Source organism: Stegostoma tigrinum, chromosome 36, assembly GCF_030684315.1.
Source record: "Stegostoma tigrinum isolate sSteTig4 chromosome 36, sSteTig4.hap1, whole genome shotgun sequence".
In the NCBI taxonomy this organism is placed as follows: Eukaryota; Metazoa; Chordata; class Chondrichthyes; order Orectolobiformes; family Stegostomatidae; genus Stegostoma; species Stegostoma tigrinum.
Genome location: NC_081389.1, coordinates 14,389,233 through 14,404,937, shown reverse-complemented (window position 1 = coordinate 14,404,937; position 15,705 = coordinate 14,389,233). Strand labels below are relative to the sequence as shown.

The 15,705-nt window shown below is 40.2% G+C and overlaps 1 protein-coding gene across 3 annotated transcripts in view; it reads left to right on the top strand.

Annotated features, from left to right (window-relative positions):
• The window catches only part of pkma (pyruvate kinase M1/2a), a 59,803-nt gene extending 44,937 nt beyond the window's left edge, over positions 1-14,866 (top strand). For 2 of the 3 annotated variants that reach the window (XM_048520929.1, XM_048520931.1), the window contains exons 6-11: positions 292-562; positions 987-1,137; positions 2,639-2,791; positions 8,756-8,922; positions 13,863-14,044; positions 14,239-14,866. In XM_048520929.1, coding sequence (XP_048376886.1) covers positions 292-562; positions 987-1,137; positions 2,639-2,791; positions 8,756-8,922; positions 13,863-14,044; positions 14,239-14,345 — 1,031 coding nt within the window. In that variant the 3' untranslated portion in view covers positions 14,346-14,866. Of the gene's footprint in view, positions 1-291; positions 563-986; positions 1,138-2,638; positions 2,792-8,179; positions 8,347-8,755; positions 8,923-13,862; positions 14,045-14,238 lie in introns of all 3 variants that reach the window. The other variant, XM_048520930.1, reaches the window with a different exon arrangement.
• The last annotated feature ends 839 nt before the right edge of the window (positions 14,867-15,705 follow it).

Genomic DNA, 15,705 nt, shown 5'->3' with positions numbered 1-15,705 from the left:
CTCATTTTGTATGTGGTCAGAACTATCATTCTTCCTTCTGCTTCCTTGATGCAATCTGTATTCAGTTACATTGCCTATGACCAAAATAAGTGCACTTTGGCTTTTGGCTATTTTCTAAACAATTGTTAAGATATGTTATCTCAGTTCTGGAGCAGGTGGGACTTGAACCTGGGCCTCCTGGCTCAGCGGTAGGGACACTGGCTATGCACATGTTCACGAGCTAGGTGCTTGGTTTACAGATTTCTCTTTTTGACTGTTTATAACCTGACTACTTGCCTATTTTAATTACAGGAGCAGACTATTGTGACACTGAGATTGAGAATGGAGGTTTCCTGGGTAGTAAGAAAGGTGTAAACTTGCCTGGAGCAGCTGTTGACCTTCCAGCCGTCTCGGAGAAAGATATCTCTGATTTGAAATTTGGTGTGGAGCAGGGTGTAGACATGGTATTTGCATCATTCATACGCAAGGGTTCTGATGTCCATGCTGTCCGGGAAGTGCTGGGTGAAAAGGGAAAGCACATCAAAATTATTAGCAAAATTGAGAACCATGAGGGAGTTCGACGGTGAGTGGCTAATAATGATCTTGAGGCAATTGTCTAATTAGTGCAATGGAATAAGTACCATAGTGCCATTGGACATTTCAACTATGCAAACTTTGTACATTTTTCCCATGTTTAACCCCCAGAAGGTTTTATGGCATATAAAAGCAAATTGTAAAGATTGCCTTACATTTTAAGATATATATCTCCAGGGGAATAGCAACGTTAATTTGTATCCTGATTTGAAAAGTTTGTCTTCTGGCTCTAGATATTTGCACAGGAGAACACTAGTTGACCAATAGTAGTTTTTCTATAACTATAGAATTAAATAGATGTTCTTTAATTAGTCTGATTCAGCTATGATTCTCTCATATTGCCATTTGCTTAATCTGAACTGAAAACCATGACCATTGTGATTAGCTTCTCAAGTGGCTATTTCTCCACTTAGATTTGATGAGGTTCTGGAAGCTAGTGATGGTATTATGGTTGCTCGTGGTGACCTGGGTATTGAAATTCCCAGCGAGAAAGTTTTTCTTGCTCAGAAGATGATGATTGGGCGCTGTAACAAAGCTGGCAAACCTGTCATCTGTGCTACTCAGGTTTGTAGTTTTTCATCAAACAGTATTGTGGTTAATAAGAACTTGCCTGCTGGGTGAAGTTTTGTCATAAAATACTTTCTTGGGAAATTATTAAAATGTATAAATTGCCTGAGATTAATATTCTCAAACATGTAACTTAGAATGCTATGTAAGTGTTGCCAAAACACACGACAAATGCTAAATTTCAAAAAAATTGCAACTGTTTATGTAATCATCAGTCAATGAAAGCAAGCATGCACGTACAGCAGGCAGTGAAGAAAGCTAATGGCATGCTGGCCTTTATAGAGTTGATAGCCAGAGACTATTTCCCAGGGCAGAAATGGCTAGCACGAGGGGTCATAGTTTTAAGCTGGTTGGAGGAAAGTATAGAGGGGATGTCAGAGGCGGGTTCTTTACGCAGAGTTGAGAGCATGGAATGCGTTGCCAGCAGCAGTTGTGGAAGCAAGGTCATTGGGGTCATTTAAGAGACTGCTGGACATGCATATGGTCACAGAAATTTGAGGGTGCATACATGAGGATCAATGGTCGGCACAACATCGTGGGCTGAAGGGCCTGTTCTGTGCTGTACTGTTCTATGTTCTATAACAAGAGGAATTGAGTATAGGAGCAAAGAGGTCCTTCAGCTTTACAGGGCCCTGGTGAGACTGCACCTGGAATATTGTGTGCAGTTTTGGTCTCCAAATTTGAGGAAGGACATTCTTGCTATTGAGGGAGTGCAGCGTAGGTTCATGAGGCCAATTCTCAGAATGGCGGGACTATCATATGTTGACAGTTTGGAGCAACTGGGCTTGTATACACTCGCGTTTAGAAGGATGAGGGGGGATCTGATTGCGATGTATTAGATTATTAAGGGATTGGATACTCTGGAGGCAGGAAGCATGTTTCTGCTGATGGGGGAGTCCAGAACGAAAGGACACGGTTTAAAAATAAGGGGTAGGCCATTTAGAACAGAGTTGAGGAAAAACTTCTTCACCCAGAGAGTGGTGGATATATGGAATGGTCTGCCCCAGAAGGCAATGGAGGCCAACTCTCTGGATACTTTCAAGAAAGAGATAGATAGAGCTCTTAAAGATAGTGGAGTCAAGGGTTATGGGGATAAGGCAGGAACAGGATACTGATTGTGGATGATCAGCCGTGATCATAATGGTGGTGCTGGCTCAAAGAGCTGAATGGCCTACTCCTGCACCTATTGTCTATCAGCACTGTAGTGCCCTGCAGAGAATTTGATAATCTGAAGATTGGCATTCTTGTAATAGCCCTGATGAGTGCAAACTAAAATCTTTGGCAGCATGTCTCTATTCACTAGTATACAAGATCTGTGTGCTTTAGAATTTCACTTGTCTTCGGATTCAGGTTTTTGCATTGCAGATTCTGTTAACGTTCTTGTCAGTTCATGCTTAGTGATTTCAGACCTGCAGCAATTGTATAATAGCGAGGTGGACCTTTTAACATGTTTGTAGAATGGATCTTAAATTGTTTGTGGCTTTGCTTCCCTTTTCAGATGTTGGAAAGCATGATCAAGAAACCCAGACCCACTCGAGCTGAGGGCAGTGATGTAGCTAATGCTGTATTAGATGGTGCAGACTGTATCATGCTGTCTGGAGAGACTGCAAAGGGAGATTACCCTCTTGAGGCTGTAAAAATGCAGCATCTGGTAGGTAATGAACAGTATTGGTGTGGCAACCGCTCATTTTGGAAGCTGTTAGTACTCACAGGAGTAGAGGTATGAATTTGATCCAGGAACTAATGATGAATGTGGTGTAAGACTCCTACTTCCACTTCCTGTCAAAGAACCAGGAAACAATTTGGGGAAATACGATAATAGCGCGATGACCTTGCACTAACTTTAATGTTGCAATAATAATTGCAATCTTCATTTTTCTGGGCTGTTGAGCTGTTTCATGACTCATTAGAATAATAGTAGCACCCAACATTTTGTTTTCTGCTTCGGGGCTATTAGATATTTAGTTGAATCATCTTAGACCTCAAAGCAATTTGACTTTTTTATCTTACTAATTGCTTGTTTCCCAGATGAGTGTAATTGGTTTTGTGGAATCTGCTTTCCTTGCTGTGCTTTGAAAAAGAAAGTTACTGACTTGCTGGAATCAGTGTTAAAATGTGCTAAACACTGAGTATTGGATTCTGAATAATGAAATCCTTCCATACAATGGACACTTCTGCAGGATACAGATATGATTGACTGGAGCAGACTAACTGGTTCATCAGTCCTGTACAATATGCAGTTCCCAATATATCATGATGAGCAGCATAATGCTCACCTGCATCATCTCCTAGATGACATGAAAATAAGATCATTGGGTAGTTTTGGGGTGAAGCATGTAAAATATTTTATAACATCTGAAAATAAAAGCATGTGATCTAGGATCCTATTGATTCTGAGCCGTTCCTGTGGTGTGACCCTACCTATGTTTTTTAAATATTAAAAAAATCAATCTTTATTTGGAATTTGGCTGAAGGCATGCAGCCTGTTTGTGTAGGTTAATAAATATCTGAAAATGTAATCTTCCCATTAACCTCTTCATGCTAACAGCTTTTATTGATGTCCTTACTCCACTGACCATCTAGATTATCATTGAAACCAAATTGCTATCTCGATTTTAATTGAATATCACAGTTGATTCTATTTCTTCTGAGCAGTAAGCCACAACACACTTCCTTTATTGTGGTCACAGTCCTTTTTAAACCAGTGCCATTCTTCTGAGTCTGTCAGTCAACATAAAAGCTAAGTTTTTTCCCCATTACATAGAATCTGGAAACTGATGGCATGTAGAAGCACCAAGTTTGCCAACCCTGGAATAAGTGTATTGACAGTAAGACTCCTACCTAAGTCCTAGTTTGAAAAACTGCATGCTCAGCCTCCAAACTTGTGTGGGCATACATTTATCTGTTCACTGACTGTTGGATGTAAGCCTTATTTTCCTTCCTTCATTTACATTAGTCTGTTTGATCACTATTGTCAAAAGATGCATTTTCTGACCATGTCTACTGCACTTTCAACCAAATCATTTGAAGAGCAAGCTGCATCATTCCTTCAGAGCTGTAGTAATTGCTCCCAATAAAGAATGATTTCTGTGAAACACTTTCCAAATGAAAAATGATTAGCTAATCCCTAATGGAGCCAGTAAAGTAGTTTATTGTCCAGTTTTCCTTAATTAAACTTTTCTCCATTTCAACTGAGTTACTTGTATCCCACCTGATGTCAGTGATGGCCATGCTCATTTCCAAAAGCTGTTTCGTGTTTCTCAGATGACTTTGTGCTTAACTGTTAACTCACTGAAACACCATGTCTCGTTTGTAAATTGTAGGACCTGCTGATTGCTGGAGTCTGAGACATCAAGGTGTAGAACTGGAATAACAGCAGGCCAGGCAGCACTAGAGGAGCAGGATAGCTGATATTTCGGGTCTGGACCCTTCTGAAGAAGGGCCCCGACCTGAAACGTTAGTTTTCCTGTTCCTCTGCTGCCTGGTCTGCTGTGTTCACCTAGCTCTATACCTTGATGTCTCACTTGTAATGTTCAAAATGCTACTTTGAAGTGATTTCAGTCTTTGATTTTTAACATAGCATTTGTCCACCAAATTACTTTGTAAACTTGATGCATGCAAGGATAAACTGAGGATAAGGTTTGCTTTGGCATGCTTTTTGGCAGAGAAATGCCACCTTAAATAATCAAGCAAGCTTGACACAACATCATGTCGTCACAAATATTTATTAATCATTTCATTTAAGTTTGAAGCTGGGAAGCTTGTTACAGTGGTCTTAATTTTATTGCAATTAAAGTTTTAAATTTGGCAAAGTTCAAACTTCAAATTGGAAGTATTTCAGTGTGTCACAGAGCCCAATACTCAATACAAACTGGATAAATCAAAATGTAACTAATATGTCCTGATGTTTAAGCTTGCCCTCTACTGATTTTGGATTAAAGATCCCAGATGTTGCAGCATTTGCAGCAAAACATGTTAAATTTCTCTTGATGTGGTTTAATGAATTAATCCATGCCGTAATTGGGAAACACGAATTCTTTATTTCTTTATGTTGAAAATTAAGCTCATTCAGTTTTGTTCTATGAATTTGTAAATGTCCAGGCACAGCAGTCAATGTTCTGTCAAACCTACAATAGCTTTGCCTAAAATGCTGCACTCAACTGGAGGGACTCTTTAATCTTTGTCTCCCCGCAGTGCAAGAAAATTGCTTTTAGCTGGTAAGAAACCAAACATTGAATGTAGATAACTGTTTTAAAAAGGCGTTTTGTGGAGCTGGCTATGCAGTTGTACCATTTTGCAAGTGATTCTGAAGTTAATTTGGATATCATTTAAGCTACTTGTGGCATGCTTTCTTTCACTGAGGTGGGGACAATCTAATGTGTAATTAACCTGGTTTTATTTTTCTTTATTTTTAAACTTGACTAACTTTGTCTGATCCACCTGCTCCAGCAGCCTTTTGTGCTTCATTTTTGCCTTGCAAAATGAACCTTTTTGGCACAGACCCAAACTAATGCTCAGGCTAGTAAACAAGCACAACCCACAGAAAGAAGTCCCACTGGACTGTGACCCCTGTGTATTGGGGGAAAAGTGGTTGGTTGTCTGCCTATACAGAACAGAATTCTTTTAAGTTTGAGTGGTCATGTAGGTCTGATTATTTTTCAAGGAAATGGCTTGTCCCTTATTCAAAGGCACTTAGTGCATTTATTTCCCCACCATATGATCCCTTTCTTATCTTGTGGAACGGGTCCGTAGGCAATACATGCACCCCAGTTGGGTGCATTAGTAGCAGTAGCCACTGCTTTACAATTGGTACTGAATATTTGTGGTTGGGATCTCCATCGTTTGCCTAATTGGCACCTTGTCCAGCAATCCTTTCTGAAAGGACGTGACGTGTTCTCTGTGCAGCTGGCAGAAGCAATCCCTGTCACCTATGTAAAATTCTGCCCCATTTGCCCGAGTGAAGGTGTCATACAGTAATCAATCATTTCAGACCTGTGTTGGTTGACTGATTTTTATTTTTGTGACTTATTGATAGTGTCCCAGCAGTAGTTGATTTGCCTTGCTAATCCTGCCTTCAGTCATGCAGCTTCTCAATTTTGTTTTGCTTCCAGTCATAGTTACAAGAAGTTCACAGATCTGGTTTAGGCAATAGCAATAAATCTTCAACCTCCCCTGGTATTTCTGATGAACAGAACATTTGTTTGGATTTGGAAGATGTGCGAGTTGCATTGCTTTATCATGAGTCTTGATGTGTGAAAGTTTGAACTTAAAATTGGCATTTAACCTGTATGTAAGCCCCACCCTGACCTAATTTGTAAACTGAAAAGGTGATATTGTTTGTAAATTTTAGTTTCTGCTACCATTAGTCTGTGGAGTGGTGCACCATCTTTCGAAGAAGCAGTATTGACCAGCAGAAGCCTTCAAGCTGACTTTATTTGGCTGTTCTCCTCCATGCCACTTAGATTTTAAAGGCATCAGTATTCACCACCAGCATCTTCTTTCACTGGTAAAGCTAATGGCTTGGAACTTCCTGTGCAACTGCACACTCAATTATGCATCAGTTTCTAAATTCCCCTTCCTTGGCGCTAATTTGTCACTAAAAGTTATCTGTTCATCATGGCCCAGTTCCTTAATTAGAGCCGAGAGCATGAGTTCACTAATTGTGCTTGATCAAAGGCCGTATTCCAGCTGAAATTTTCAAATCATGGATACTTACCCATTGCCACCTGAAGTAGGCACAAACAGCTGCAGATAGCATTGATGCCATTCTGCTAATGTAGACATGTTTGTAGCTTTTCCCAAGGTAAATGAAATTGCCCTCCTTCCAGTTCAGAGCTCACCAGTACCTGCATGTGGGGAGAATGAAGCACCACTAACGGGGCAGCAGCCTTTACACAAGCGTCTGCCCTGTTCTTTAAAGAATTGGCATTTGCTGGAAGAATGATTTTTGCCTGGCTCCGGTGCCATGTAATGAAATTTATCTGGTTGTCTATCTCCATGCTGATGGCATTTATTAAATGTGTTTCTTGTAGGTTATTTTCAGGAATGTAAGAATTTTATAATGGATGCCTTCACTTTTAGAGTTTTTGCAAGTTGGTCTTAACATGATCATGCCATTCACCCCCTAGTTACAACCTTCACAACTAACCATTTAGTCTAATTCTTTGCTCTCCAAATTTGGATCCAGATTAGTTGTCCTGTCCTTGTTGGTAACATTCACAAAGTTAGAAAGAAGCATGAATTTTTTTGAATATGTTTAGTTGAATTTTTAAAGATTAAAATTCCCATGTGAAACTTTGCCTGGGCGTTGTTCACAATATGGGAGCCATTTGCCTAGCTTTGTGAGGAAACGGGCTGCAATTATTTTTACAAGTCTTTGCCACAGGACCTGAGATCTTTGTTCATAAAATCTTTTGGCTTCATGGGAGCAGAGCAAATCAAATCCATTGAAGAAAAATGATTTAATAGGATGTTTCAGCAGCATGTCTGTGGAGTTTCTCACAGTATTAATTTTTCCCCATTTTTTTCTCTCTCATCTTCTAATCCTAAAATCATAACCGTCTAAGGAACCATCCAGTTCCAATAAATCAGTAGCCTAACTAACCTCTCCAGTTGCTACTGTGAATTGCCTTGCATTCTAATTTTTCAATTGGGTACTAAATTTGCATGTTCTTTTGCCTGGTCTGGAGCACTGGCATGTTTAGATGGCAGTTGTGCAATCTACATATAACAGTAAAACACTACCCAATGTCAGTCTGTACAGATTGACTTACTTTACAAATCAAAATTTAAAATTGTTGGTTTCACATGCTTGGTTCAGGATGATTTGAGAGAGCAGTGTCTCCCAAATTTGATCAGTTGAATTGGTATTCACCTACTGCGCAGGCACAAAATAACAAGTGGGTTTTTATTCTCACTCCTTTGTATTCCTGACATATGAATGTTGCACAACTACCCAAATCTATCTATCACTAATGAATCACGTATAGCTGACTCTTTTGCATCTTTCTCTGTCCCTGTCTTATTTTGTGGCCTACAGATAGCTCGTGAGGCAGAGGCTGCAGTGTATCACCGACAGATGTATTCTGAGATCTCTCATCTCGCGCCTCCTACGATAGACCCTACGGAGACTGCTGCCATTGGCGCTGTGCAGGCCTCTTTTAAATGCCTTGCTGCTGGTATTATAGTCTTGACCAAATCTGGCAGGTAGAGTAGCAAAGGAGTCTTACTCTGCAGAAGTATTAGAATTAACTATTTCTCCTTGCAGGCTGCTGGATTGTTCAAGTGGCCTGGCGGCTGCATTGCCAAACGTTTCTTATTTGGTTTTCACATGTGCACTGAGGAAATGTTAAAAGAACTAGATGTGTGAACTGACCCAAGTGCCTTTCACTGATCCAGAATGGGTCTACCTAATTTATTGGCTTTTATTATACTGCCAGGTATTTTACCATTTCCAATTAAGGGAGCACATCAACTGTGCTGAACTTGGCTAGAAGGTAGGTGAAGGTAGCCTGAAACCAAGCGCACAAGATGTAGGCAGGATGAATGGAGCAGTAGTAGTGGTGACTGACTGGAATGTTCCCTTCCCTGGTGCTATTTTATGTGGCATCTGCAGATTGCTCGTGAGGCTGAGGCTGCCATGTACCACAGGCAGTTGTTTGAAGAGCTGCGTCGCCTAGCACCCCTCTCCCGAGATCCATCAGAAGTAGCAGCCATTGGTGCCGTGGAGGCCTCTTTCAAGTGCTGTGCTGCAGCTGTGATAGTGCTGACTAAGTCTGGAAGGTAGGACTGATTCCATTGCTCCCTGAACTATTGACATTTCACTGGTCTATTTTCGTCAATCAGCTGGTTATCCTTTGCCTTGCAGGGTACATAGGCGGGCTGAACTGCAAATGTCACACTGATTTTAAACTGTAGATACCTCACCTTCTTGGTTAAAGTGATGTTGAAGGCCAAGTTTTTTTGTACACTTTTTAGTGTTACACTAATTACTCTAGGCGATTTTTGACTGTGTAGTTTGAAGTTGGTGTTCAGTTAGCTATTAATGAACTCTGACTTGTGGTCTTGTTGCAGCAATTAAACATTAAATGTACTTGAAAAAATATTGGCTCTTCAAGTGGCAGGAAATTTTTTTATTCTTGATGGCAGTTGTCACTGGGTCTTGCACCTACAGATGATGCAAAGCCACTGCTAGTTCTAGAATTACTGTGACCCTGAAACTAGAAATTGGCTGTTTTGAGCTTATTGTAAGAACAAGATGAATATAATTTTTGCCAGTTTTTTGTACGGGAATGTACCTGCAACTCCATTGTCTGCAATGTGTCATGGTTATTTGCCAGTTATGGCTGGTTAACTTCAAGGACTCACCACTTTGAGGGAAGTGGTGCGGTGCTGGATGGTGTATATTTGTCTTTTACATTTGTAAATTTGAGTCTTGATTTCAGCTCTCCACCTTTCCTGATGTTTTCTAACCTTTGTTCTTTGCAGTACAATCTCATTGGGAGGTAAATTCAGGAATGGTCATTGTTCATTCCTAGAGTGTCCTTTCGGCTGATTTAAAAGTCTGAAGTGTATAACAAGTTGACTAATGGTTGGATTTACACTTCACAAATTTAGATCATCATTGAATCTACAGGATAAGAACTGGTGTTCTGGCCCAATTACCTGTTTGTAGTGTTTTTAATCAACCAGTTTAGACATGTACGCTCCTGAGGAGCAGGCTGAACTTGAACCAAGGCCTTATGGCTGTGAGGTAGAGAAATCAGCGCAGCATCAGAGGATAACTGAATTCTCTACAAATTTTCCCCTCAATATTCTTAGCTTGTACCTGTGTGTGTCTCTCTCTCTCCGCCCCGCTTCTCCTGCTTTATATGGATTTAGGCACCGATGTACTGAGGGGTAACTGCATTGATCATTTTCCATGGCAGAGTCCTAGTCTCTGTAAAGAAGGTCCTAAGCTGCAACATGAAGGGACTTGCAGTTATTCATGCACCAGAAGGTTAGTGCATAGGTACAGCAGGTAATCAGGACGAATAATAGATGCTGCTCTTTATTTCAAAGAGGTTGAAGTGTAAATAGGGAAATTTTACTGCATCCGTACAAAATGTTGGTGAGACCACATCTGGAGTAGTGAGCACTTTTGGTCCCCTAATTTAAGACAGATGAGGAATTTTGAGGATTGAGCCTCTTTGTCAAAGAGAGCTGTGGGACCAGAGTCCATGCGATATTAATTCCCCTACTCACCAAGGAATCACGAATTATCTGGAAAAGATAGGAAAGTGAATATGAGGAATGTCAGATTAGCTGTGATACTGTTGAATGGCTGAGCAGCCTTGACCTGAATGGCTGCCTTCTCCTATTATGGTTCTTGTGGTCTTTCTGACCTCTTGCGGGCTGCCATATTTACACTCCAGTGTTCTAGTCTTAAGATGGATCCATACTTCATAATGCATGCTATTGAATTGAAAAGCTATTCATTCAGTCCGGGCCTTGATCTGAATTTCTGAAGGGGAAGAATACTCTGAAACGTTTTTCATGGAGTGTGTGCTTTGCTGGCTAGGCCAGCGTTTGTCTATTCCTCGTTGCCCTTGAGAAAGTGGCGAGCTGTCATAATAGGTGCTTTATCTTATCCTAAGCTGTTTATTTTCAAGTCCTGTTTTGCCTAATGATTTAACTTCCCAAGCTAGACAGCTACTAGAGTGCATTAGGAAATGGTAACTTGTTTCTTTGCAAAAATTTTGTTCTTGAATGTTGGACTGAATTTTAAGAATTCTGTCCTGTTGCTTCATTTGTTTGTGATGCATTTGATATATTTGGCATCCTTTTGAACACATGGTCATGTACCTTAAAGGATCTTCTGTATTGTGGTGGGCAGGTCTGCAGAGTGCACTAGCTATATTTCCTTTCATTCTTTTTCTATATAAATAGTTCTCTGTCCTGACTTTTAATATTTGTTTTGCTTTTCTTAATTGCATTGCTTCATGGTCTATGAAAATGCACACCCTCGCTCTGGAAATCTTTTCGGTGCACCTCTCCACGTTGGCCATATTACTTCTCTACCCTTGTCAATTTGGTGCCATTTTCATTTTGAAACCATGAGTCTGATTTGTGTATGATCTTCAGAACTGTGGCATTCCTCTTTAAATTTAACTTTTAATGCTGCTATCACTGTACCCCAACCTGACCTTAAGTAAGTTTGTCTAGTTCTGTCTTTTTTTTGTCTCAATTGAAAAATGTCTTTGCATTGAATACTGACTGTATTCATACAGTTAGTTACATGCTTATGAAGGGAGTGCCAAGAATTGAAAGTATTTTGCTTATCCACCTTTCTAATGGACTACTTAACCCCATCTTTTCTAAACGTCTCCTGTTACTATTTATCCTTTTGCTTTATACCTTGTATTCTACTGCCTTCCTTTGGATTCTGCTGTATCACCTTCTCCAGTTCATAGTAACATTTTCTGCACCGAGGGTAGATTTACCTGGCCTGTGATAGCATTTATTGTGCACCACTCCTCTGTTTCATTGCAGTATATTTCTGCACTTTCTTAACTAGCCCTTTTTAACTTTGAGTTTGTGTGGCTTTGGGATTTTTAAATATTTTACAGATGGGTGGGTTTTGGCCTGGGTTTTCTAGCCTTCATTTTATGGCTGTCAAAAAGCAGTGAACATAGATATTACTACATCCCCAGTACGTTTGTCCTTGGATTGGAATGATTTAATGCAGACAGTTTGCATTTTGCCTTTTAAGTGTTTGTACATTGGAGTTTGCTGTACAAGCACTAACCTGGTTTCTATTGGCAGTTGGCTGAGTTTCAATGATTTGATCAGCATTAGAATACTTATTATTTTTTCTTCTTAGTGCCGTTTTTGTAGATAATATATTATTTTGCCATTTTCAGTTTTAGCTGCCAAACATATAGAAAATACTTTTCTCCATGTAGCTTCCTCCATTTTCAAGCAGGGTGTAATTCACAGTCCTGATTACATTTATATTTGTTGGGCAGCACTGCATATCCTTTTCAACAAGCAGCATGGAGAGCCTCAGAATCAATGCAACAAATGCTATCAATGTGGTTACTTCAGATGTCACTGCCCAAGTCCACTGATGAAAATTGGAATTTTAGAAGTTGCAATCCAGGTATATTGGGCATGAAGTGGGTTCATGGGTCTAATAGTGGAATAACCCTAATTCTTGCATGATGGAATGAGAAGTAAAACCTTAACCTGATTTTATTTTAATTAATTGAATGTGGGTGTCAGTTGCTGGACTAGTGCACAGTGCCCAGGGTGCAATTGGGAGCCAATCTCATTGCTGTCGTCTGGAGTCACATGTAGGCCAGACGAGGCAAGAATGACAGATTTCCTTTCCGTAAAGGACGTTAGTGAACCAGATGTTTCTTTTGACCATCTACAGTAGTTTCTTGGTTGTACTTGACCACTTTTTTCCCCCAGATTTTTATTGAATTCAGGCTTTGTCACCTGTGGTGGGATTAAAATTCATGTCCCCAGAACACTGGTCTGGAGTTTGGTTTGCTAGTCCAGTGATATTGCCATTTTGCCATACCATCCCATGTGGATGTGATCAGTTTGAGCTAGATTTATCATGTATCCTAAATATAAGCAGAACGTTTTTGTGACCCAAATGAAGTTAAATTTAAATTCCCCTCAAATCAATCTTGCGGTTTGCTGAGTTTACAAACGTCAGATGTTGAGAACTGTAAGTGGATTGTGTTCAGCTAGAAACTGGATAGGAATCTGGGGACACCAATTCCCACTGATAACTTGATGGATCCCAACTGTGCAATGACAAATGTGCCCAAATTTATAATTGTTTAATTATGCTGGGAGCTAGTCCATAGTATATTGGTAAATGGGCAGAATTACTCTAGTGGACATTTTTATCAAAAACCTGCTCTGAGACTGCCTGGAAGTAAAGTTTAAAGATTGTAAATTGGCAGAGAAGATCCTTGACCTGAGCACCTGGCAAACCCAGACATGTTTCTTTCCTCCATCCAGACCATGGATGTCACAGAAATACTTGGTTAATTTCTCTGCCTCCAGGTGAACTCCATTTTGGACCGGAAATTAAGTTTTTTGTTTAAGGTCTAAACTTGCCTTGCAAGGTAAGATTTTCTAATTGTGTGGTTCGTGCTAAACATGAGCTGCCAATGAACAGTGAGGCAAAGCGTGCCTTTGGGATTTGACAGTGAAAATAAATTGTCAGCCCCTGCAGACCAGATGATTTAGCTACTAAACTTATTTTTTGCTGAGCCAGCTTTACAGTTGAGATTCTGTTTTGATTCAGATATAAAAGTTAAGCGATCTGTTTTTAATGCTTTGCAGCACAGAAGGAAATTGTCATTTCTGGTTCTGCACTGTTGGGTCAAACCTGAGACCAATTTTGACATATATAATTGTGTTGACTAATCAGCTAATGCTCTGTCCAGGCTCTCAAATAAAAACCTGGTGAGGAGCTGGGGGCTACATACATGAGTTCTCAATGCCTTGAGAGGGTTGAGTGAAAATCCACAATAATCTTTGGACCTAGAGACAATCAAATGTCTAAGCTTGATAGCCCAGTATCTGATCAAATTGCATCTCGTAACTTTAGCCAGCTTCCGAGCCTAAGCCGTGGAGTTGATTTGGAAAGTTTTGCTACTGCAAAACATCAACTGTTTACCCTATGAATTCCAACTACCAACATTGTTGTTTGTGTTTAGGTCTGCACACCTGGTATCCAGATACCGCCCACGTGCTCCTATCATTGCTGTAACTCGTGAACCTCAGACTGCACGTCAGGCTCATCTTTATCGTGGCATCTTCCCTGTCCTCTTCAGACCACCAGCTGATGCAGTATGGTCTGATGATGTTGATCACAGGGTGAATTTTGCCATGGAAGTTGGTAAGTTGAACACAGTTGTACAAGTATTTCCTTTAAGAATGGCAAACTCAAATACTTGAGCAGGTCTTTCAGCAGTGGGGTGTTTAATGATTTGGCTGAAATGTGATTCCTCAATGGGCTGCATGAATCTTTGGGATTGGGTTTCGTTACTTTGATTTTTCTGCATAGCTGAATTTATTGTTTTATACTTGCAGGCAAGGCTCGTGGTTTCTTTAAGTCATGTGACTTGGTGATAGTGTTGACAGGCTGGCGCCCAGGATCTGGTTCCACCAACACTATGCGTGTGCTGCAAGTGCCCTGAGTGGATAGGAACACCTTCATCCACTGCAGTACCACCATCTCCCGTACCACCACCTCCCTTTAGGCAGCTGTCGCTTTATGTACTGCAGAGCAGCTGCTAACCCTTTGAGCACCTCCACTTCAGCAAATAAAAGAATGCAGCGTTCTTGGTCATAACATGTTCGCTCCTTATCGCATTGCTCTGTACTGAACTTTGACTTTCCGATGTAAGACTATTATAAATGTTTCAGTCAGTGTAGTATGTTGTACTAAGTGCATCATACCTTTATTTATACTCGTGGTTGAGATCGACAGTAAAATAAACTGCCCAGTAATGAACCCTGGCATTATTTAGGTATGGCCTTGGCTAAATTAGATGTGTATTATTCAGATACTGTACTATTCTTTTTAAGTTCAACCTGTTGAAGTTTGAGATTAGACCAGATGTTTCACTTAGTACAACATGCTTTGTGAATATAGGAGAAATGCAGTTTAATTGCACATTTTGTGGATATCAATAAAAGCTAGCTCCCAAAAATTTCACCAGCCGTGTCAAGTTTTTTTTTCAAGCAAATGCTCTAAATTGATGCTAAGGCTGGGTTCTCATTCTTGTTGCAAATGATTCTTGCTGAATATAAAATAAAAGACATTTAAAACAGTGGAAATCCACCAAGTCGGCTGCACTGCTCAGTCCAGGTGCATGCCTCTTAACTCAAAACTTACCATGCTAGGAGGAAAATCTGCTAACAAGGGTGCTGTGAAATTTCAATTTATGGAATGTGATGGCTGCTGGTTAAACCAGCATTTATTGTCCATCCCGAATTTGTTGAACTTGATAGGCTTGCCTTGCCAGTTTGGAATGTAGTTGATTTGCAGATTTCTTTTCATAAAGGACATCCAAGAAGGGTATTTACAATAATTGACAGTAGTCTAACAGTGACCATAATAATTCTAGATTTTGATCAAATTCATTTTCTGACATGGCAGGATTTGAGGCTTGTCCCAGGTCTTTAGTCTATGCCTCTGGATTATTACGCCAGTGATCTTGTCATTTCATTGCCCCCTCTCCATAATTGTGGGTTGTCTTTATCCAGTCCCTACTTATGAATTGAATGAAAAAATTGAGAATGTTGCTCCTAGCATGGAGAATGTTAAACTAGGGGACATGATTACTGAACAAGGGGACACATGTTTAAAACAGATGTGAAAGAATTTCTGCCAGTGAATGCCTGAAGTTCCATTTCCAGCATTGCAGAAATTAGTTGAGCTGTTGAACCTTTTTTGAACTATCAAGGAATTGAGGATTATTAAGAACTCGAACAAAATGAATTTTATCTGTGATCTAGTGTGGTGGGGGTCTGTCAGTTGCCAGGAAGAATAAG